The 25,405-nt window shown below is 40.1% G+C and overlaps 1 protein-coding gene across 6 annotated transcripts in view; it reads left to right on the top strand.

The window, feature by feature from the left end:
* The window catches only part of LOC109621844 (P protein), a 284,696-nt gene that overhangs the window by 123,227 nt on the left and 136,064 nt on the right, over positions 1-25,405 (top strand). For 3 of the 6 annotated variants that reach the window (XM_062849513.1, XM_062849514.1, XM_029871102.2), the window contains one exon: positions 2,829-3,250. The exons of 1 other annotated variant lie outside the window; for it this stretch is intronic. In XM_062849513.1, coding sequence (XP_062705497.1) covers positions 3,168-3,250 — 83 coding nt within the window. In that variant the 5' untranslated portion in view covers positions 2,829-3,167. The remainder of the gene's footprint in view (positions 1-2,828; positions 3,251-25,405) is intronic. 2 more of the 6 variants (XM_029871100.2, XM_019695783.4) reach the window with 1 other exon arrangement.

The following is a 25,405-nucleotide window of genomic DNA, read 5'->3' on the forward strand; positions in this document are numbered from 1 at the left end:
TGAAGGAGCTCTTGCTGGGATTCCTTAAGAAGAATATGAAATAAAAACAAATAAATGAAATTACCGACATTTTTAAAGTGATTCATAGGCATTCCATATTTTGAAATTAAAAAAATTAGGGCACAAAAACGACTTGAAGAACATTTCTAATTTTTTGATACTTTTTGTAAAAGTAGTTGAACTTTCGTTAAAAAAATATAAAAAGTATAGTCGTTGTGGTCAAACATTGTGAAAATCTTAAAAAATCTTATATTTTGAGAATTTTTGAATATTCATGTTAACTAATTTTCGTTTATTTTTCTATTTTTTTATTTCGTTTACGGGTCTATTTATTTTCGGTAACGATCATTCCTATTGAATATAGCAATAACGGAGAACTTTTATTTTTGAATCCATTCTTTTTTTTCGTGAAATGGTTGCTCTTCAATAACACTTTTTGTAAACTCAATGCACAGTGGTCCGAATGCACGTTTTAGCAGGAAAAAACTTCCTGTCTCTGTTATCGTTAAGTTTAGACGCTTAGTGTCCTCAAAGAAGTTGTTCGCAATTCTTTACTGTATCTTTTCTAAAAAGTGTTGATAAGGATGGTCCACGTCTTGACTCAAGTCTAGCAACAACTTTTCAATTTAATGTTATTTGCGAACAAGTTCTTCGGCAAAGTTGTGGGTCATGTTATGCCGTAGACATATTTTATCTAGCTCCTAAAATGAACATAGGGTGTCCGGCCATTTGGCCGAATGCCGTTTGGCCGAACGCCATTTGGCCGAATGCCATTTAGCCGAATGGGTCGTTTGGCCAAATGCCGTTTGGCCGAGTTATGATAAAAAGCATTTAGAGGTAGTTTTTGGCATTCTAATTTATTGAACATATTATCTGAAATATTTCCTTCTTTTATTCATTGGCGGTTCTTTCTAGTTTTGACATTCAGGGATTGTTTGGCGTTGCAACTGTCGATATTTTATCAAATATTTTTCCCTCTTTGAATCATAGATTGTTCTTTCGAGTTATACTGATCTGGGAAACAGTGACATGGTCACTCAAGTGCATATCCCTTTCGGCCAAATGACCCTTTCGGCCAAAAGGCGTTTGGCCAAACGGCATTCGGCCAAATAGCGTTCGGCCGAATGACCCGTAACCGAACGTAGTCGGTCAATTTTATGTTTTGACTGAAGGGCAAATTTGGAACGAAAATCACGAAAACGTTATATTTTACTTGGAATAAATTAACTTTGAAAATCCTTCTAAAAAATTGAATAATTTCATATAACTCATGCAATTTCAAAGATAGGGCCATACTGTTTTCGGCGAAATTGAAGGTGTCTACTTGAAGGGGTGAAATTTCCCATACACGACTTTTTGTTAAACGCGAAACAAAAGCTCAAAACTTAAAATTTTATATAAGAACTTCCAAAGATTTTCTTCCTTTACATAAGGATTCCAAATATCCTATCAAATTGTACCCCAAGTTTTTTTTACCTAATCTAACACTTGGAATCTCTTCCTAATTCTAGTAATTTGAAATTCCTAGAAAATTAATGTAGTACTTATGTAAAACATTCAATAAACTAGTTCTATAAATGATTTTAAAAGTTCATTTTAGAAATACAAACAAGAGTTCTCAAATTTCATCAAAGCTTCTGAAGAAATGTATTCTATCGCTATCTTGCTACATTTTCACAGAATACCGAATAGAATTTCATCATAAATTACCTACTTCAGATTATTCCACAAGTCTCGGTAAGAATTCTTCCATTAAGTACTCTAAAATGTTTTTCAAAGAGTAATTTCAAAAATTCAACTAAATTCGCATTCCCACTAGAAAACTCAGAATAAACCTCAGAATCAAACTTTGTTGGCTCCAGGATTTTCTTTTCATATGTACTTTTAAGAAGTCTTCCAAAAAGTCCTAGCACTTTTGGCTGATTCCCGAAATCACCACTTAATTCTGGCGAAATTTTCCGAAAAATTCTTGAATAAAGATGAACGTCAATTTCTAAAAAATATGAGAAAACATTTTCGATTTAATTCAGGTGTTTATTTTTAATCGAATTTCTGACAGTATTGTAGGGTTATCATCTGTCGTTTTTTTTTTTTTTTTGGAATTACATACTGATGAAAGATTGATTTTCACTATTTCGAAGACACTTATTAGAAAACTGTTTCCATAAAAACTTTTCTACTTGAGAAAAAATGAAGAAAAATCTAAAAATTTGTTCTCCCGGAAGATTTGAGCAGATGAAACTTCATCATGTGAAATGAAGAATGTTCCAATGAATTCTCGAAATTTTTTTTATTCTTCTTCTCCAGAAGGTGTTTTAATATTCCAAAAGATTAATGAGCATTATAGACATACATAATTATCTGAATGAAAATTGTGTAACTTTTTGAAAAGTTACAACACGTTGATCATTTTTTTTTTGAAAAGTGAAAATTTTGCCTATCCCGATCATTTTGTCTATCTCCTGTGGGTACATAGTTATTTGGCCCATGGCTGTTGTTTTTTTATAAATACAGAAAATATTGGCTATTTTGAAATTTTAAATGGTAAAAACAAATATTTTTGTTCAGTGCATAAACAAATTGTAATAATTTTAAAAATGATTGAGTTCTTGAAAGTAAGAGATGCTCCATTGTCTAAATCTAGTTTAAAGGCAATAACTTACAATTACTATTAACTCAGTGAACCAATTTATTGATGGCTTTATTAGTATTGTAAATCATTGGTTTTAAAAGTGCTCATAATGACCTACAACCTGCAATAAACCACTTCGAAGTTTTTGTTTTTCATCATAACCATATTTGTAACACTGTGTCATTCATCTACCTAGTGAATGAGGCTCTAGAGCGAAGAATCTGAAGAGTAACAGTAGTGAAAACCCATTGTCATAGTGATCATCATAGTACAAATCGAATCGAATCTTTCCCCTATACTTTCCGCGGCAACATCAACCAACAACGCCCCTTTCGATCTGTGTGTCAACACCTGTGGATGCTGATTTCATGAAATCCACCAACGACAACCATCCGCAAAACCATCGGCATCGTCGACGACGTTGTTGTTGTTACATCGCTAAACACGAACTTCTCATACCGCAGAAGCGCTCCGTAAGTTTTGTCCGGCCAATCGAAGCAGTAAGATCGGAACCCACTGCGGTGGCTCGCTGGAGATGAAAGTCAAGGCGACCGGCAAGCGGATTTTGCGGCGCAGGAAAAGCAGCAAGAAGAGCCTGGAGATCTATCCCGCACCAAAGTGAGTTGAATTCCTTATATTTTTTTTTCGTTATCTTACATTTCCGTTTGTCTGAGCATATGCCGATTAACTATTGAAGTGTGTGGGGTAAAACTGATGAAAACTCGGAAATATTCTGTATCAGTCATCGCAGTACAGTAGTTACGATCATTTAGTATCCCAGTGTTTTTTTTTTACAGAAAATCCTGAGTTTTAATCAGTTTTATTCCACTGTGCAACACTCGGAATGAGATATCACAAAAATATCTCTTACTGGGCCGAGTAGTACTATGACATAAACGGCATTTGTGCTCAGAGCGTTCTTCCCCTCGTCATCGTCTGCGGGCTCCGCAATGTCGCAGAAATCGTAAAATGTAATTAGCAATATATACCGGCCCGTTAGTTATAAGAACAAGCAAAGAGATGTTGTGCATCGATAATACTAAGAGCAGGTGGCAGAACGAACGAATGAACGATGTGATTACGGTACTACAGTTAGTTTCATGCTTAATTTGCATCCAGGAATTTCAGCGTGGGTTCGAGACTTGACGGGAGATGTGGCAATCCATTTACTACGGATGATTTAACGGTTTAATCCAAGGCAATCCTATTTGCTTTAGATTAATACTATTATTTTTCTTTATTATCGAGATTTTCATCCCTCGGCTGGTTCATCTCGTTTGCTTTAGATAGTAAATATCTGTTCAACGTAAAAGGTCATATATTATTAGATTGGCATAAATAATTCTCTCAAATTCATGCATAAGATTTCCAAAAATAGTAAGAAATAATTTCTTTCAATCCTAGAAACGGTAACCTAAAATCATAAAAAGTAGAAGAAGCCTCAAAGCCATTCGGAAAGCCCACTTCCCTCGTTTTGACGACTAACATCCCAATAACAAACAGCCACTTTCGCCCACACGTAATCGTAAACTGTTGCAGTCGTAAATCGAATTTTTGCCACATTAGGGCCAATGGCGCGCGAAAACGAAAACGGCCTTTTTATTGTCTTCCCAAAGGTATGGAAGGCTAGCGTGTTCCGCCATAATTCCTCAATTTGAATGCACTTTTCACGGGGCTCACGGGGAGTCGAACACAATAATGTTTGTTTTTCCGTTTGGCGCTCGTGGGAGGGATTGTTCAAAGTTCGATAGATGTTATACGAGTTGAGTGTAGGAAGGGAACCCAATGAATCACCTGTCTCTTCTGCATGCCTGTCGACCCTGAATAAGGAAAAGCGAGCTTCCTAGCCGTAGCTACCTTCTTCTATCGTTGTTGATGGAACGCGAACTTGCAAATAGAAGTTTGTTGGAGGTACTTCGATTGCTGAATTGCATGACCCATCGCCGTACCAGCGCCAGCGTTGGAGAAGAACCTAGGTATCTTTTGAGTGGCTATCGCTAAGTGGTGAATAAATCACTTCGATGGGGATCAGAACACGGAAGGATTACAGAAATGGTTGTAGAACTAGTTAGTTGTTGATGTTTGCATAAATTAGATAATCGTATTAGCTGTTGATCGCTGTGTACATTCATACGGCTGAATCGACTGCACTGGCATTGCATACCATCGGTCAGTTTAGTCATTTGCAACTGGATCTCGATGAGCTAGTTGTAATATATCAAAAAAAAAAAAGAATACGATACTCAGTCGCGTCTTTATACTAATTAATTTTAAAATATGGGAGAAATGATCATTAAGGTACCGTTAGACGGGGTAGTTTTGACAGTATTAATAATCAATGATTAATCATGTGTTTGGTTTGGTAAGCTGGGTTGAAAAGGCTGTTCCCCCTCCTTCCAACTTCACAGCACAGTGCCATTTTACCATAATATCCCTACAAGTTATGCAAGCAGTGAACTGTGCCGCATCATTTTCAGACTAATCAACACACAATAATCTAGCAGCTTACGTCTGGTGTCCACGCACCAATGTGAACCCTCTGCCATACAACAATATTATCAAAATCACTGTGACATCTCAACATGAACTTGTGTAGACGCAGAAGACTCAACGGTCTGCCGTGGACAAGCAATTGTAATCATCGCTTGCTTCCCCTTTCCCGCGTTCATCCGTGACCTGATGTAGCAGGCGCCATTTTCGCCTTAAAATAGAAGCTTGAGCTTGAAGATTGTCGGCGTCGGTGGTGTAGTGGTAAGCGTGGTTGCCTCTCACCCCAGTCGGTCGGGGTTCAATTCCCGTCGACGCCGATGGGATTTTCTGAGACATAAAATCCGTGATCACGCCTTCCCTCGGATAGGAAGTAAAGCCGTAGGTCCCGGCCCATGTGTTGATGGGTTCGATATGTAGGGTCCTCAGGTGTAGTGGCTGTCTCCCTGGGGCGTCGGAATTTAAGGCTTAGCTCCTAGACCCAGCCGACGTAAAACACAACTGGCGCCGAACGGTGCTAGTTGGCCAGAAAAAAGAAGAAGAAGAGCTTGAAGATTGACCACCCGTAGATGTTGCTCCAGTATCGCCAGGCCAGCTACACTCATACAAAGAACTAATGAGATATCTGCCGGGGACTAGCGGTCATCTTCAGTGTGTGAGTATTGGTGATCTTCTATTTTTAGGCGACAATAGCGCCTGCCACGGCAGCTCAATGTGGGGAAGCGGAGAGATATGATGATTGCAATCGTTCGTATCCACAACAGACCGAATAAACCTCTGCATCTGCACAAATTCATGCGGATGTCGGAGTGTTGGTGGAATATGGTTGGCAGAAGGTTCTACACATTGGTGCGTAGATGCCAGGCGTGAGGTGATAGATTTGTGTGATTCATACCTATGAAACTAATAAGGCACATACCGCTGGATTGCATAAATCGTATGCGCAGGCTACGAAAAACGGATCACGCCGAAAAACAAACGCTTTGTCCTAAGCGGTGCATGTTGGTAACAAAGGCGCTCCGCAACAAACGCATGTCAGGCGAAGAGAGCAATAAAACAAACATCGCTTGCCGTGCGTGTGTTGATATTCCGGCTTTTCTGCTGAAATTTCCGACCCACATTATCGAATGCATAAGCATTTGGACAAAATAAGACTCTCGCAAACCTCAGAGTTGAGTTTTAGTTGTAAAACAATGTGAAAATCACGATGTGAATAGAACGAGACAAATATTCCTACCGTTTTTGTTGTGAACAAACTCTGGAGCGATTTTGTCATTATCTGCTAACGAAAAAACAAAGCGTTGTTGCTGTGCCTTCTTTGTTGCCTATTTTTCGCTTGCGGTGCCTTATTCTGCGTACACTGCGTATGCGTTATCTGATAGATTAACCCTTCCGTTACCAACGAGAGTGCGAAGTTATTCCGCAATCAAAATGGGTCATTCGAATTGGTTATTTTGGAAAAAGAGAACTTTCGATATAAGAACAGTTTAGTTTTCAGATCTCATTGAAGTAGGATGAAAGAAAAATATGTCTGAAAGTCCATCCCAATTACTAAGTGCCACTAAGTGTCAATTTTTTAATATGATTTAATACCATCATGCGACACTTGGTGAGTTTTCAAGATACATCATTCTGAGTTGTTTTTGTGTTATCCGACATACTTTTGGTCATTTTGGAACCGATATACGCAATTCACTTTTTTTAATTTTTATTAACGCGTACTTCCACTTAAGGCGAAACTGGAAACATTTCCTCACTTTTTGGTTTTTGATTTTTTATTAAATAACGAAACAATATTTTCAAAATCGGTTTTCGTGAACATGTAGAGTATGGATCAAGGTATCTTCTGATATTTTTAGTAGTGGAAAATGTTTTTCATTTTTGCAGAAACCATTTTTGAACAAAATTTCACAAAAAATGGTTTCTGCAAAATTGGAAAACATTTTCCACCTTAAAAACATTCAGTAGATACCTTGATCCATATTCTACATGTGCACGAAAACCGATTTTGAAAATATTGTTTCGTTATTCAATAAAAAATCGAAAACCGAAAATATAAGAAAATGCTTCCAGTTTCGGCTTAAAGCTAATTCCAGTGCTTGAAATTGAGTGAACATGAATGGTACGATCAGTCATCAGCGCCAACCATCACTACAAACGAACACGCACAGGGAGCAAAGAGAAACCGAACCAACCGCGACCACTATTCCTCATCGGTCGGTTGGCTGGTGAAGCACACTGACTGGAAACCATTATTTCTCGCTTGCTGCGGTGAGGCTGAAGATGCGTAAATGATTCAGTGGATTTAGTTTTTGCTCAAAACTTGTAAAAACAATCAATTTGTCCATAAGAGAATGATGGACGTGACTATTATAATCGATTTCATTCGAGTTTATGTCATTTGCACTGTTATAACGAGATAAAAATCAAGCATATTCATTGCCGTATACACCGGCGAAGAGAGAGATTCAGAGAGCCGCACGGCGCTGAATCGTCGTTCCTCACTCTCACGCATAATTTTTATTGCTCCCGCTCCCACTTGCTTCAGAAGCATGTTAGCCAATGAAGGCATGTTGCTACCGCTTTGGGTTGAAAAACGCCGGTCAAAGAAGAGCAAATTTTGATTCGTCTGAGGTAAAACGCTTCAATTTTCAAGCGCTGGCTAATTCTACACTCAGGAATCGGTTCTGAAGTCGATACTTTGAAGATGAATAATAGGCCGTCCCTTATTTTGCAAAAATTGGAAATGTTATAAGTTCGTTAGTGGAAAATGATCGTTTTAGCTAAAAAATGATCGTGTCAAAATTTGAAGTCCGTATCTCAAGGCTAAGTGGTCCCTCAAGGGGCCTAAATTTGTCAAAAATTGTATGGGACCAAAAAAAACATGAATTTTTTTTCAACAAGAAAATACGCTAATTCACTAAAACCGGTGATTTTAGGACCCTAAAGGGCCAAAAATGTGCTTAGAATTGCGATATCTCTACTCGTTTTTGAGTTTTTGAACAAAATAAGGTAGGTTTCCTTCGGAATCTAAAAATATGGTCAAAAATGCTGATTTTTCGGTCGTTTTTTTGTCAATATCTTAGAAACGAGTAGAGATATCGCAAATCTAAGGACATTTTTGGCCCTTCAGGGTCCTAAAATCACCGGTTTTAGTGGAATAGCGTATTTGTTTCGTCGAAAAAAATTTGATGTTTTTTTGGTCTCATACAATTTTCAACAACTTTAGGGCCCTTGAGGGACCACTTAGCCTTGAGATACGGACTTCAAATTTTGACACGATCATTTTTTAGCTAAAACGATCATTTTCCACTAACGAACTTAAAACATTTCTAATTTTTGCAAAATAAGGGACGGCCTAATGATGGTGTTTATTCAATGAATAAACACCATCATGCGACATAGCAAACTTCATGATTCTTAAAGTTATTGCATATTGTTACGATGACTGGTCACATTCGGCCATTTTAGATACTCCAGAAATTGCTCATGGGTTTCCTCCTGGAGCTCCCATTGGCCATCTTCCACGAATACTAGTTGGGATTCCTCAAGCAGTTCATGCTGCGTCTCTTCCATCAATTTCTTCTTGAACTACTCCAGAAATTCTAACTGTGGTACCTTCAGGAATTCTACATATGATTCCTCCGGTATTCTTCCGGGCATGTTTCCTGGGATTTTTTCAGAAATTCCTTCGGCGATTCTTTCAGGAATTTCTTCAAGGATTTATCCAAGTCTTCCTTCTGAGATTTCATCTAGGAGTTCTCCCAGAAATTCCGCATGAGATTTCTCTAGGAACTCCTATTGGCCTTCCTCCATGAATTCCAGCTGGGATTATTGAAGCAATTCCTGTTAGGATTCTTCCAGAAATTCAAACTGTGGGACTTCCTGGAATACTTCTAAGAATTCTTCTAAGGATTTCACTTGGAAAACTTACATGCTACAATACTTTTGGGAAATCTTCCAGAGTTCTTCCAGAAATACCTCCTGCGATTCCTTCATGGATTCCTTCAGAATACTTCTACAGATTCTTCCAAGGAGAACTGTTGGTATTACTCCAGGTATTTATTCAAAGAACATCTCTTAGGATTCCTAAAGTATTTCTGATGGGGTATCTTTAATAATTCTTGTAGAGATTCATTCAGCAATTCCTTCTAGGATTTCTATAGGAATTCATTCTATGATATCTTTCGGAATGATAAGAATTATTCCAGGATTTCCTTCAAGAACTCTTGGTGGGAATATTTAGGACACTTCCTGGGAATATTCCAGAAGTTCCCTCGGTATCCAGGAATTGCAACTATGGTTCTACTAGCAGCTTCTCCTAGGACTCCTTCAAAAATTTTTACTGAAATACCTTAAAGAACTCTTCTAGGGATTTCTCTAGAGATTTCTCGTGGGATTGCTACAGGAATTTTTGCTGGGGTTATTCATGGCAATATTTCTGCGATTCTTCTAGAAGTTCCTCCGGAATTCTTTCAGAGATTTTATCCAGGAAATCTTCCAGCAATTTCTCATTGGATGTCTCCAGGAGCTCCTCGTGGCCTCTCTCTAGAATCACATGCTGGGATTCCTCAAGCAATGCTTCCTGCGGCTCATCCAGTTATTCTTGCTAGGACTCCTTCAAAAATTCTGCTAGGGATTTTTCCATATCTTTCTCCTGGCTTACTTGCTGAGATCCTTCCGGAGAATCGTCCTGGAATTGTTGAAGATACTCCTTCAGTTGTTCTTCCAGGGATTTCTCCAAGAAGTCATCCAAGAATTCCACCAGAAATTTTATCCAAAGTTTCTTCCAGAAATATATCATGGAATTCCCGCGGAAACCCCTCTTGGCCTTCCTCCAAGGATTCCTCAAGCAACTTCTCCTGTGGTTCTTCCAGCAGTTCCTCCTCCAAAAATTCCAACTGTGGTATCTCTGTGAGTTCTTCTAGTGATTCCTATAAAACTTCATCTTGACATTCTTGCTGTATCTGCACACCGCCGTAGATGGTACGCAGCACCTTCGACAACTCTAAAGACGCGTTGGTCCATGCTGCCAACTTCGTAGAACCCATGCTTTGTGCCCATAGAATACTACCGGTCCAATCAGCGTTTTGTAGATAGTTAACTTCGTGTGACGGCGAACTTTGTTCGATCGTAGAGTTCTGAATGAGCCTCTGTTTTCTCTGCTGGTGCCGCTGTCGGCGGTTACCAGTAAACTCTAGTACACGAGTTCTTCAATCGCCTCGATTTCATCATCGTCGATAGAAATTCGGGGTCGCGGGCGGAGGATTCTTCCCATGGAGCCCTTCGCCATCATGTACTTTGCCTTCGACACATTAATGACTAATCCGATTCGCCTGGCTTCATTCGCCATCGTCGCAAATTTGCTAGCCGTAACCCTCTGCGAGATTCGAACGGACTCGAGAGTGTCCCTGAAACTCCACATCACTCGATCAATCGTCATTTTGATCAAACCTATCAGTTTATCCGCGAATCCGTATTCGTGCAAAATCCGACATAGCTGGTCTCGATCGATTATATAATACGCCGCTTTAAAGTTCTCATATTTTCTCCTATGTTATTCGTAATGGAGATTTTTACGGGTGGCTTATTGGGCTTACGCCAACACTCCTGTCTCCCCGGAAAGCCATCGTGTCAGTTGTGTTTAGCATCCCAACCATAGGCGCCAACTTAGGGGGGGGGGCAATGAAGTTGGCGCCCCTGGTCCCATCCTGCACGGGGCGACCACAGTGATGGGGTTACCACCTTGGATCTAGCTATGCGTGATGCAGCATTTCTTACTCAGTCGCTGGATGCCCGAACAGACGCTGTTTGAGCCGCACCTCCTTGGTGAACAGACGCTCGAGACGTACCTCCTCAATCTGGCTGAAGTCAGAAGGACAACAGTGCCCGGGCTGCACTACCAGCTAAACACGCAACTCTTAGCTGGCGGTCTTTGTCATCACTTGACCAGTGGAAGCATACAATAGGAACTTTTGAGGACCAGAGTAATGGTGGACGCTCCTCAACGACTCACCGTTCTGCAGCCCATATTTCAAGAGCTGCCGAACATTTTTATCACGATGTGTCTCTTAGAACAGTCAAAACGATAGAGAGATTCCTGATGACAACTTTGGACATATCACCTATCATTGATAACTAAGAGATAAACTGGTAATTCGCAGAGTCGACCAGGGTTTTGTGTTTTCCATAAAGTAATAACTAATTTAAGTAAAAGTGATCAAGTCTAGCCAGTAAAACAACAAAAGATTTGGTCTCAGCTATGCCCATGAGGCGCCCGAGCCTTCCAAATAAACGAATAACTAAAAAAAAGTGTAGCCAGTCTCTCCCACTGATCGCTAGTTGATGTTCCATTTATCGACGGACATTAGACAAAAATATAGGACCTACAGCTGATCGCAACTGTCCAAGGTTGTGGATCTGTTACCCGCATCTCACAATCTCAAATTGGAGACGATATGCATAGCACTACAATAATAATAAAAAAACTGCAACGAAGATTAATGGAAACAAAAACAAGCCTCTCTAAATTGAGCTTTATTTATTTAAACCGTAAGGTCAGTCGAAGGCACCCATAGCTGCCACTACAACAGCCACGCGTTGTTTCACCCTTGGCCAGAGGACTGTCCATTCCAGCAGCTGGTCACGACGTCTGTTACCCTTCCAACGACAAATCACAAACCAAGATGATTCAGATTCAGAAAGTAGCATTCTCCTCACTAAGAATTGTGCAATACAGTAGGTATACAGACATATTCGCCCCCTTGGACTGTGTTGGGGTGCTTTCTTGATTTAAATTGCCGCGTTCGCCGAAACTGTCACAGTGCAATCACCAGCAATCATCACCATCACGGTACCGATGGAGCTGGGATGCCGCTGCCACCATCCAAGACGGTCCCAGACTGACGGCCAAAGGCGATGATACTCAAGATATGCAGTGCATGAAAACGAGACATAAAACAACAGCGGCCGCCGACAAGCGAATCGGGACAAACTGGCGGGCCTCAATTGACCAATATGAATACGGTTCAATTTTGATAGAGTGCGGTCAGTTCAAACGAATTCAAAGGGATTTTCCAAGACGGAGGCTTCGATTGGAAAACACTTTCCAAAGTTTTCTTATGTCTAACGCTTTTCATAGACATTTCAGTTATACTTTATATAATTGCAAATTTTTGAAGAAATTTCTGAAAAAAATGTTGAAAGTACTCCTCCCTAAATGTCAAGTAATATCTTTATCGAGGAATATCTCAAATCTTTCCACAGGGTTTTCCAGGAATTTATCAAGGAAATCTTTCTAGAACATCCATAGATTTTTTTTTAAAGTTGCTTCAGCATTTTTTTTTTTCTGGATTTTTTTTTTAAATCCCGAAATTCGTTCCGCAATGTCTTTTACAGTTTCTGCCGATTTTTTCCAGATACTTTTAGAAGATTTTCACATAATCATCTCGTGAAGTTTTTGAAGAGTTTCTTGTTGCAATTAATCAAGAATTTTTTTCTGAAATTTCTTCTAAATTTTCGGGTTTTCTGGAATTACTTCAGAAGTATCACATTGGATTCCTTCTGGAATGTATCTATGAATTCGGAAGTCCATCCAGAAATACCATGATGCGTTACTCCAGGAATTGCTTCATAAATTTTTCTTATGAAAGTTTTAGAAACCTCCCCCAAAGGTTTTTCTCAGAATTTCTGCCTCAATTCTATCAGAATTTTCTTTCAAAAATTCTCCTGAAATTCCTTCATATATTTTTCTATGTACTTTCCTCCATTGATGTCTAGCCAACTCAACAGAACAATGCCGAAATTCTCTCATTATTACTCAAGTATTAATAAACTCAGAACTTTTGCGCCCCATTCGACATTCTTCACAATTGAAACGTACAGCCCGCGGTCAATTGAAAACACGCAATGTCATTGACACTCGATTCCGATAGAGATCTCTGCCTCTCATGCGATGATGAGTGTTGATAGAGTTGAAGGGGTCACATTTCTGAAATTGTTTCGTTTCTCCATTTTATTGTCTTCGGCATGTCTCACTTGATACAGCCAGCGGAGCCCACCGCCATTGGCTGCTGTCATCAATGAATGTCTCCATGCTAATTGATTGAATTTGTTCGGGAAAAACGAACGGGCAGTAGTCCAGCTGCTGGGATCCAGAATTGACTCCAATGATGATAAAGCAGTGGGACTCAACTCGACGAGCACGCTCTCTTCTAGAGTCGTTCGTTCAGTTGATAGAGGTAATTTATGTTGCCCCCCTGCCAGCTAGTCGATCGCCACGGCAAGTGACAAAATACTGTCCTTAAGTGCGCTATTAGTGTCGTTCGGTTGTTGTGAAAGCTTTATTGCCGCTGCGGCCGAGTGAATTCTATGAGTGACGAGGTGGAGCTACCGCACCACCGCCACCGCTGAACTAGCCGATGTAAATTGATATTAATTGCGGGCAACTTTGGTGGATAGGAATTTGTGGAAAATATTTAATAATATGTTTACAGAGATTTTAATTACGGGTCATTATCGTTACCGTGGAATTTATGTGCGAACATTATCTTTTATACTCTGGTTATGGAAAATAGTAAGCGGATGTCACACCTGCGAACGGTAATTGTTGCCACCAACTTTAAATATATAGCCTATACAGTAGCTCCATTGAAGCGGAAAAATTCTATACCCATAACAAGCATTATGTCAAAATGTCTTGCTCCTGTTGAAACCCTTGTCTGTCAAACCCCCAGGAGCTGATAATTCAAAAAACAAACACCCCCATACACTCATGGATTACGATGATGGATAAAACATATATTTTAAAATTAACCGTCAATCTCCATGAGTGGCACGTGACCGTGGACCTTTCCGTGCATCATCCGTGGGCTCCATTGCATCAGGTGCAAACCTTGAAAACTGTTACACGATTGCAATTAGAGAATACGAATGCAGTCGGACCATAGACCATCACTTATATTATGGCACGAACTTAGTCCACAAACAATAATAATAATCTACAGAGTTGGAGTGGGACTGAAACTGGCGGGAACCATTCATGGAACTTTTACGAAGAGGTTGCAGGTTTGACCTAAATTCGACACTGATTTTTCATTTGGGCCTAACTGACATTTTAGAGTTCTCTTCATCGATCCTCTCTTTGTATTATCACAGAATGTGTATTGAGTTTTTCAAAGATTTTATGGTTGAAATGCGAAGAAGACGACTACATCTTGCCATAGAAACAAAAAGAATAATGATTTTGTTTGTTTTCATCAAGTTATTAGCGAAAGAGAGAGTCGACGAAGAGAAATCGATCAAATCAGTTAGGCCCTTATGAAAAATCATTGTCGAATTGCTTTCGTGTTGGTGGCTGAGGTACTGGTATGTACAGGGGGTGGCCAAAATGTTTGGGATAGGCAAATTTTTTTCTCCCACAAAAAAATTCAGCATGCCGTAACTTTTCGTAGAGTGCATCAAAAAATCTGATCGGAGTTTCTTATACATGGCTATAAACATCAGTGTGCAGTTTGATGAAAGTTTTGTTAAAAAACTATCCTCAAGCGGTAGTTCATGAAATTACAAAAAACGTTGTACGCAACTCGGTGCAGAACTCGATTTTTACAGCACTCGTCGTAATTATCCAACTCGGCAAGCCTCGTTGAATAAATGTACGACTTGTGCTGTAAAAATCTTCATTCTGCACCTTGTTGCGTAAACTACTATTGGTTTCTCTTGTATGAGGTAATTCAATACGTAGTCAAAGTTTTAAGGAACGGGTTATATATGTTGAGACAAGGATCCTACCAAACAATTTTCAATGTAGGATTTCGAGTTTGTTGGAATTGGCTTCTCTTCTCGTTTTCAATACGGATCATCAGTATCGGATAGCCGTCAACAATATCTTTGTCGAATTTAACCCAACGTATTGGTACTGAAGAACATGTATCTTCACATCGACTTCAATTAATCAAAGCTTCGAAGGCATTGGCTATTTAAAAATTGCTATCGATTGATGTTTGTCTCATATGTATACCTGGCAGCTCTTTATAGAACACAGGTTGGCATCCGGTCAAACCCTGCTGTAGTCTGGCCTACAAGGTGAGCACGCTCCTCGTCGTCGTGGAGTTGATTTCAATGTTACGCGCTAATCGATGCTGCATCAAAGAGAACTTTTACAACAAACTGAATTCTGCCCTGGACTTCAACGCGAAGATTAGTTCCGAACTATGACACCATGGTCTCGGATTAATGAGCGAGAGCTGTTTGGAGACGGCGTCTTATTGATGAGCGGAACAAACGTAGCGCCGTCATTTCGTCCGACCATAATTTCCTAATCGGCGAGATCCGACTGCCCATTGCTAGGGTCCATCGATAGGAGGAGGAAACCTGGCGCCGGTTCAACGCACGCTGACTAGAAGAACGACGGTGAAAAAATCCTTTGTAGAGGAGCTGTAGTTCCGTGCTGCAGATGTTCCGGAAAGTGGCCAGCCCCCTTGAAAGTGGAGCGCTATGAAGAACGCCTTCATTGCCACTGGTAAAAAAAAATCTGAATGAACTACGCATTCAGAGAAAACAATGGACTACAGATGATACCTGGACGAAGGAACGCCAAAGCCGCAATAGAGCGGGCGAAAATACGAGGAGCTATTCCATAGCCCGTAGCCCGTCAGCGCTATTCAACTCTCGAGAAGGAAGTGAAACGCTCATGTAAACAAGCTAAAAGAGCGAGGGCGAACTCCTTATGGACAGCCACTTTACTGCATCCATCGAGAAATTTTGCTACAAGGATTTTTCCAGAAATTCCGTCAGATTTATTTCTGAAACTTCTGTAGAAATACCTCTTGAAATGCTTCCCTTCCTTGGGAAGAATTCCGACCGATTTCTTCTGGAGTTTTTCACGAGAATCCTACAAAAGTTCTTTTAGTGGTTTTCCTGTATTGCTCCCAGGCCCCTGCGTCCTGCCTAAAGGCATTTTCGTGGATATGTACCATGATTTATCCCGAGGGCTCCACAAGAATATCTCTCATATGTTGTTGAGAAATTTCTCCAAAAGTTTCTTTTGGTGTTCCTCATCCGATGTTGCTCTTGGGATTTTCTCAGCAGATCGTCTACGAATTTCTCCCAGAGTTCCTACAGAAGTTATTCCTGGGGTTTCTACTAGAGCTTCTCCAAGGGTTTTTAAGGATTTCATCCGAAGTTTATCCTGTAATTTCTTGAAGAAATTTCCGTGGGCTTTCTTATGGTGTTTGTCCCTGGATTTCTGCAGGAGTTTCACATTGGATATTTCCTAAAGATTAAGTATTTCTTTTAAAGTTTCACCGAAAATTTCTCTCAGAAGATTCCTTCAGGTGTTGGTCATGGAATGTATCTCAAAGTATCTCTGAATTTACCCCGGACTTTCTCCTAAGATGTTTTCAGGAATGCCTTCTGGGAATTCTGCAGGAGCTGTTACTGTTCTCATGAGTTCTTCCCGTGATTTTTATTTCAGAGCTTATCCCAGGTTTTTTATCGCAATTATTTACCGGATTTCCTCTACCTGAGATTAATTTTTTTATTCTCGGGATTATTCCCAAAACTCTTCCAAGATCCTGGGCTTCTGGATGCTCCTTTTAATATTTCTTCAAGAGTTACTCCCGGTGTTCTTCCTGGGATTTTTCAATGAGTGTTTTTTTGGAATGTTTTCTGGGATAACATACGAGATTCATTATAAAAAAAAACACCTGGAGAAATAGCGAAAGGAATCCTGCTGAAATCTAGCGAAAAACTAGGTAAAGACTTATTGGAGAAATCCCTGGGGGTACTTCGGAAGAAAATCTGACTAAAAGTGGGACATCTAGAAAAAAGTTCAAGGAGAAATCTTTAACCTTTCAAGACACGCGCCTATTTGATCCCGAAAAAGCACCGCGCTCGCGTTGTACACGACGAGTGAGATTGTTTGGTAGTGTTGTACTTTTTACAGCAGCGCGCGTCCTGAAGGGTTAAGGAAATATTAAGAAAGTTCAAGGAGGAACTGTGACAATATCTGAGATAAATCCCGAGAGGAAATCCAAGCTCTCTGAAAGAAATCACTAGAAAAGCTTCGGCGAAAGTCTCACGAAAGCCTGGAGGAGAAACTGTAGAAAGCAATCTTGAAAATTCAGTAAGACAAGTTGCTGTACGAATTTTGGATTAATTTAGGAACGAACTTCGGGAGGGATCCAGTGAGGAACTTTTCGGAAAAACTTCTTCTGGAAGAAATCCCGGGAGATACCGCTACAGAAACCCATGAATAACTTCTGCAGAAATCCAAGGTAGAACTCTGGTACATATCCGAGGAACGACTTTCAGAAATTCAAAAAAAAAAAACACTGAACACCCCCAGAAAAAAAAAACTACGACAAACCTCCAGAAAAAAAACGACGATTTCTAGGGATGAACTCTGTGAGAAACTGTATAGATAAAATACCAAGGAGGAATCCTGGAAGGAATTCTCATGGATAAAATTTCGAAATACCGGGGTCCGTGGCGTAGTTGGTCACACGTTCGCTTCAAATGTGGATGGTCATGGGTTTGATTCCCAGCCCCGGCACTTTCAACTCTTCGTCAGTTGCTCTTCCCCCGAGAGCGGCTGACACTGACCCTCTTCTGAGCCCCATGGCTCAAACGGACCTGGGTACCTGGGCATCGGTGAACTGCTACTCATAATGGACCCTCAGTCGGACTGGAAAGGAACAATGGCCATCCATCATCATCCTTGGGCTCATCATTCTACCAGGTACAAAAGTAGAAAAGTGAAAGCAGCAGAAAGGCAACCAGTTCGATAAAGTAGAAAAGAATCTAGGCGCTGTACAAAATGTAAGTGCAGCTGTCAATTGAAATTGCTCATGTAGTGCCCCAGTGGACAATAGAGCTGTAAAAGGAAGTTGTAAGTGATTAACCCTCGAGCGATCGCGTTGTTGTATTTTGTACAACACGTTGAAAAAATCTCGCTTTTTTTACTCGGCATTAGCGTGGTGCTGACGCAGATAGTCAACCGCGCGAGTTACGGAAGGTTAACAATAAAAAAAACGAAATCTCAATGTGGGATTGTTAATTGGGCTTCTGAATGATTTTTAGGATGTCATTTCCTTTTAAATAACTTCCCGTGGAAATGCCAAACCAATTACTTGCAGTTAAATTAAAACTCAGGAAAAGTCTTGAAATCCCTTAACCGATTTTTGTGATATATTTGAAAGAGTTTTGCAAAAAAAAGTGCTTGAAAGAATTAAAGGATTTTGTGGAATTTCTTGAATAATAAATCTTGCGTATTTTCCTTAACCGAGGCGAACCAGTCTAGGGCTGAAAGCCTCGTAAAGAAAACCAATAAAAATATTTTCCTTAAGGATTGAAAATGTAACTCAATGTTTACTGTGCGAAAGCAAGCATGAAGTTACATTTTCAGCCAGATATGTTTCCACGGTTATCTAGATTTGTGCACGAGAAAATAGGAGCTACGTACATACTCCAAATGCCTTGTCCTTAAAATTTTAACATAACCTTTAAGAACTTTTCTCTGTAGTTTTTCGAAAGTATAAATATTTTATAAAATAAGGGGTAATTTTTCACTTATAAACTTTCAAACTCTCAACCGCCATTTTCACGTTCCAAAGAAATTAACTGTAAAATACAAGTCTCAGAAGAAGGTTCCAAAATGGACCGAAATGTCGGTCTTTTTTTTTGTCAAGACTACAAAGCCATCCTAGAGAGCATACTGATATTAGGTTGTCGTCAGCAAGATGATTAGTAAGAAATACGCAATTTTTGAGTTGCTTCAATGACGTATCTACAACGAGATTCCATGGCTTTTCTAAGACTCACCTTTGGATGCATCGAAGGTCAAAACCATAATCAGATTCTAAGCATTTTAAGGTCGAAGTTTAAGTGGACTACTCGCAGGAAGCGAAGGAATTTGACAACTCCGAACTTGTCGACGTTATTTTGATGCAGATGTTGCATTACATAGCAGAATTTAGTAACAAATTTTGAAAACGACGTATAATCAATGGTGTAGCATTGATTATACGTCGTTTTCAAAATTTGTTACTGAATTCTAGTATTTTAGAAAATAATGCGCTTGGTTCGATATCCCAAGTGCTTGCAGGCAGGAATGGGAACACTCACTTGCAAAGAGTTACAATCACTTGCTATTTTCTCAGCTCAGAAGCGTGCAATCAAGAAACGATGCATGGACGGCTTTTGCCTTTTTGATTTGTCTAAAAGTTTGCCAAATAGAGATTGGGGTCGCATATGCATACCAAAAGCCGTGACAGAGCAGTGAAAACAACTCTTCACGAGGTGAGTGTAATCTACATTCACCTCGTGAAGAGTTGCCTTGCAGCTCCCTCACGACTTCGGTATGCGTGTGCGACCCCTGCTCTATTTGGCAAACTTTTAGACAAAACCATAAGGCAAAAGCCGTCCATACATCGTTTCTTGATTGCACGCTTCTGAGCTGAGAAAATAGCAAGTGAGTGTAACTTTTTGCAAGTGAGTGTTCCCATCCTTGCTTGCAGGACATTTTCCCAAAAAAATGTTGTGAACCTGATCTGACTAAACGCCGCAATTTGTCAGATTGATTGATCTGAAACACTTCGTTTCTTTATAGAACGCCGTTCCTATTTATCTGCTGGGTACGTGGATCAACAACTTTTTTACAGGTGGAGTAAATCCTAAAGTTTGACTTACACTTTACCATACTTTATTGAGAGAAGTTCAAAAAAACCTTAATCCTCCCCTGTAGCGTTCTTCGTCAACTCTCCAATGAAAAAAAAAAATACCGAGAGAATGCAAACCCGAGAGAATGGATACAGGTGCGGAAAAACTCGAGCAGTTAAATAGTTTAAAATTATTATTTTTCGCCCCTTCTCTTCGCTTCCTGCTTCTCCATGGATGGCTCGTATCACTGAAGTCTATTAGCCGGCTCGCGATGAGAGGTTAGGTGGTTGCGGCGGTTTCCATTGTGTATCGACCAAACACCAACTTTGAACTCGACAACGGACGCCCGCTCAATGATGACGAAAATGAGGAAAACGACCAGACAAACCGATCGACCGACCGACCGGTCAGGGACAGCGAAAGGGGATTTTCAATTCACCACCATTCTATAGCGCGCTGCCGCGCCGGGCCAGTTCATCCCCCGGTACTCCTGCAAGGCTCTGTCTAGGGCATGCTGGGTGCCCGACCGGCAAGCTGGCGGCCTGGCTTCCGTACTATACCAGTAGTACCCAGTACTGCTGGTAGGTAAATGTATATGTTTTATTTGTAATCAGTCGAATCAATTTATGCGTGATGAAACGGCGACAAACGACGATGACGACGCTGGCTGGCTGCTGGCTACCGGTTTCAATTGGTTTGTAAATAGGGTATTGTACCATTTGGGCAGGTGTACCTATTTTGGGCACTTGCCGCTATAACTAAGTCCATTTCAAACCGATTGATTTGAAATTTTGTCCAGAGTTAGATACTATACGTTCCTAACTCTGGACAAAATTTCAAATCAATCGGTTTGAAATGGACTTAGTTACAGCGACAAGTGCCCAAAATAGGTACACCTGCCCAAATGGTACAAGACCCTACATAGAGCTTACAAATTTCGAGACGTAGACCCGGCTTGATGTGTTGGAGAGGAAAATTTTACATGCAATTGTATAAATTTTATATTCAAATCCGAACGTAGGAGGAAGTGATTCACCCGGGGTGCGATCAATCTGAACGCTGCACGGTGGGTGAATTTGTGTACAAAGGTGGTCATAAAGGCTCATACATATGGCAAAGCAATAATTCCCACATGAGTGTCCCAGGGATCGATTCTCGGTCGGTCAGTAACTTTTGAAATTTTCCTGACCTCCGGAGGCATATAGTATCTTCGAGCTTTCCACACGATATACAATCCGGAATGATTCCGAGCTCACGGGAACCGGGTAACCAATGCCCTTCAGAATCTTGATCTACATAGTGAAGGTTTTGTAAAAGTTTTATCGACATCCATCGAAAACATAAAAAAAGTTAGTATTTTTTAGTTTTTTCTAAGGTAAAGGAATGCTGGTTGAATGGACATTTGATAACAAATAACTAATTTTCTGAACTTACTCAATAACAATGTGCGTTGCAATCACTGTCTTAAGTAGGTGGATCGTGTGATTCACAAGTGTCTCCGTTATTGAATTAATTCATAAATACTACCGAAACAGCATCTGATTAAATAGAGATTAAGCGGTTCTCCACAACGAGAAAAGATTTAAACTTATCCGTGACATGGCGGAAATCATGCAGGGAAAATACCGCAATCTCATATTGTAGCACAATAAAACTATACTAATCGTGACCGGTGTTTGCCTAACAGAATGATAACACATCATCAGCGTCCACGACGAGGGAGACACAATCGATCAGGGAAGGTAATTCTATCAGGGTGTAAGTTCTGGAGCTTAGCTGACGTAAAGCGAGCAAGCACGACGACGCGTATGCAAAATATGACCAGACAGCAGCTCGGCTTGCATGGTCCACTCACTCACTCACTCATAGTGGGGCACAGGTATTCAAATTACTCTCGAGTGGAATTTCTCGCCAACAATCGCGTCTTCTGATCTGCATATGGTTAGTGGTCGTCACCCACGATCAGGGATTGAGTAAAACGCTTTTGTTTGAGAACACTGGGACAATTGTTCAGATGCCAAAGTATCTAAATATCGATTTGTTTTATAACTGTTTCAATATGAACAACATTTTTTTCAATCCCTGACTCGGCTGTGTCACTTGGTGCAGCGGAATGAAGCGAAACATTCCACTTCCAAGCGGTGGACAGCGGTTGCATGCAATCTTAATGGTAATTAAAATGATTAATAAAGTTTGCTGCCTTCCTATTGCTGCGACAAAGCGGTCCGATTTTGCGACCAATGCGGTATGGAACTGTCACTTGAATGGATTACCTGTCATTTCTTTATTGGTTCGAGCACCACCCACCAGCAGCAAATTGAAAGCAAATTGAAGACTAACGTGATTACACCAACGTTGCGGTTGACTCATCATTTGCATCATTTACTGTATTTTGAAGACTATGAGACGAAAAGCAGAATTAGATTATGCTTCACTCGTAGGTATATAAAATAGTTATCGGTACATGTAAAAATTACTTTCAAAAATTTTCATCCGCAGAAGTTTGTTAACAAACGTTAGACAAAACAAAACCTTGGAAATTATTCATTGCACTCGTAAGAATCTCAAACTTTGAGTGTGTTGCAAACCTTTGCTATCTGCGAAATAGTTGATAATAAATATAACCCTACAGTCATTCAATTACCAGTACAATAAATATAACGCTAGAACCTTTTCATGCAGGGTATTTTTATGTACTTCTTATCGGATTCTGATTCAGAGAACAAGTTGGCTCCATGCCGATGGTGTTGTTTTGCCATGTCCTGGTGCTTCAAAAGATCTCAGGGATGTTTCAGGGGGCGCTAAAATGATTCTCAGAGGGCTTTCTGGGATTACCAGGATAACTCATGGGTGTTTGAAGGGGGTCTCCAGAGAGTTTTATGGGATACCATGAGGTGTTTCGGGAGGTTTCAGGAAATACCAAGAGGTCTCAATGGCGCTAGAGCGGATCTTAGAGTATATGAGGGAGTCTCTAGGCGATTTCAGGAATTCTCAGGGACGTTTCAGGGAGTTCCAGGGGGTCTCAGCGACATTTCATGGGATCTTAAGGACATTTTAGGTGCCTCAGGGACGTTTCAGGGGCGTTTCAAGAGGATTTAGGAGTATCAGGAGGTTTCAGTAGCATTTCTGGGGGCTCCAGGGGTGCTTCAAGGAATCTCTGCTGGAACAGCCTTAAGGATTCTTGAAACCAACTTAAACACCTTAGAACCAGTGTCGCCACATTTAAATCTGTATTTTGCCTTTCAAAAAATCTTCATAATCTGTATCACTATTTTTGCCAAGAATCTGTACGAAATCTGTATTATGTCGCGGAAAATCTGAATGACATTCTCTAAGTTTCTGAAAAATATGTCTAACCTGTATCACTTTTCAAAAATCTGTATATGTGGCATCCCTGCTTGAAACACGACTTGTTTCAAAGCCAATACCAGCAACAACAGTGCAATTTATTCACTGTTCGTATTAAGGACGACAGTACAAAATTGCTTCTTCTTTGAAACGCAAAAAGCACAGATTCTAAATTGTTAGCTTGAGCAATGGGGAATGATAAAAAATGGAAAAAAATATGTCCGGACCCGTACCATGGACACCAGGAAAATTAACCACTCACATTACCTACTACACCAGAAGCTCTGTGAGAGATTTGCTGCTCAACACACCATAAAAGCTACTAAAGTAACGCGTTGCTTCATTGACCTTTGTCACAGGTTAGAAATCTGTCAAAATTAAAAGACGCGCAAGTTTTCCGCAACACATTTGGAACCTAATCTGAACAAACAAACCAGAGTAAGATGTTTCATGTGTATTACATAGCACATTTAATGCAAGCTGACTGTATTGTTACTTGTGAGGAATATGTATGCTCCGCCTTCATAAATGTTGTTATTTGTGATTCCTATTAACGATATTCGAAGATTAAATGCCACTCAACTGACAACAAGGAAGTTGCGTGTGCTTTTATCGCAACTCTTCTAGACCAAAGCATAGAAAGCCACATTTTGGATGATGTTGCAAGTGCTACTTGGGACCCCTTTCCTTTGGGGTATCTGGAAACTTCTCGGAAACGCCCTTAGTCTCAACTCATGCACCCAAGAACTAAACCTGTTCTTGTGAATTAGTTTTCATCATTGAAGTCCTATCTTAGTTTTTTCACAAATTATCCTCTTTTCTAATTTATACATATTTTTACTTTGTGTGGGAATGCTGAAAAATGAAGAAGATTGCAGCTGAGCAGACACAAACCAAAACAAACCTACTCGTGAACAACAGGGGCCCGAGAATACTCGCACTTCTTTATTCGTGAGTAAACGAAGCTGGCAAGCACTCGCATGTGATTCGCGAAGCTTCGTGAGTTTTTTTGCATTTTGATGGAAAACGCCTTTTAACGACTGGCAGTGCCGCTTTTCAGGAACAATGAAGCATAAAGCATTGTGTTGGCTTTACACTCGCGAATTGCTTCATGATGAGAGTAATTCCATCACTGCTCGCACGTTCTTCTAAAGCTTATAGTAGGTAAGACTTTGCTGATAATGCGTCTTTGAATTTCAAGGTTCACATTTTTGTCAGCCGTTTAGCAAGGAATCGCGGTAGACGGATTTCTTAATCACCTTGAAGGTATTCCCGTCTATCTTTTTCTTATTATTTTTTTATGGCTCTACGTTCTCACTGGAACTTGGCCTTGAGTGTTATTTTTTTCAGCACTTACACAGTCATTAATTGATGGGCTTTCTTTGCCTGCTATTGCATGAATTTTTATAATGTGAAGCAAGCACAATGATACACTATGCCCAGAAAGTCGATAAAATTTTCCCAACCGGAACTGGAATCGAATAGTCTAAATCTCTAGGCAAACTGGAGACCCCATTATCGTAACAATGCTGAAACGTGCTCTCTACCTGGCTACCAAAGTTTTACCTGTCAGTTATCAACCTTCACGGTCATTGCACATGAGGGGAGACGGCGCTATTTTTCTCAACACCCCATTAAAAGTTTCGTGAAATATTTACATATCATTGTGTTCCATACTATATTGCTCTTCAGTAAGACTAACAAAAAATTCAATGTGTGCTTAATAGCTGAACCTCCCTGAATCGAAGGTCTTTTCATTTAGGTGAATAGTATTACCCCAGAGCATTCTTTTTCAATTGTCCATTTTTTGCACTTGTATACCGTAAGATATTTTCAACTCAAAAAGTCAATAATATTTGAGGGGGTTAGAAGCAAAGGGGTGTAAGTGACAAAAACCCACTTTCGAGTAAATGAGGTTTAAAGTTTTTCACCAATTTTTCATCCCATACAAAATGTATGGAGCTTCCAAATCAACCCAATTTTCTCTGGTTTATCGTAATTTTTCCAATCGTCGTAGAATCAATCTTAAAAAAGTTCCTGGAAGCTTGAACTCTGAAGAATTTTTTGATATGCTCAGCTCAAAATCGACAATATGGTCACTTACACCCCTATGATTCTGGGCCCCTCATTTGGGAAGATGCTCGGTAAAATTATTGATCGAAGTATCAGAAACGCCTATGAAGTAGAATCCTTTTAAGCATGTTTTCCTAGTTTCAATTTTCTTTTCTACGAATTATCTTGGACATTTTTTTTTACTTTTTACTTATTCGTTCTCGGGCT

Source organism: Aedes albopictus, chromosome 2 (genome assembly GCF_035046485.1).
Source record: "Aedes albopictus strain Foshan chromosome 2, AalbF5, whole genome shotgun sequence".
Taxonomy (NCBI): Eukaryota; Metazoa; Arthropoda; class Insecta; order Diptera; family Culicidae; genus Aedes; species Aedes albopictus.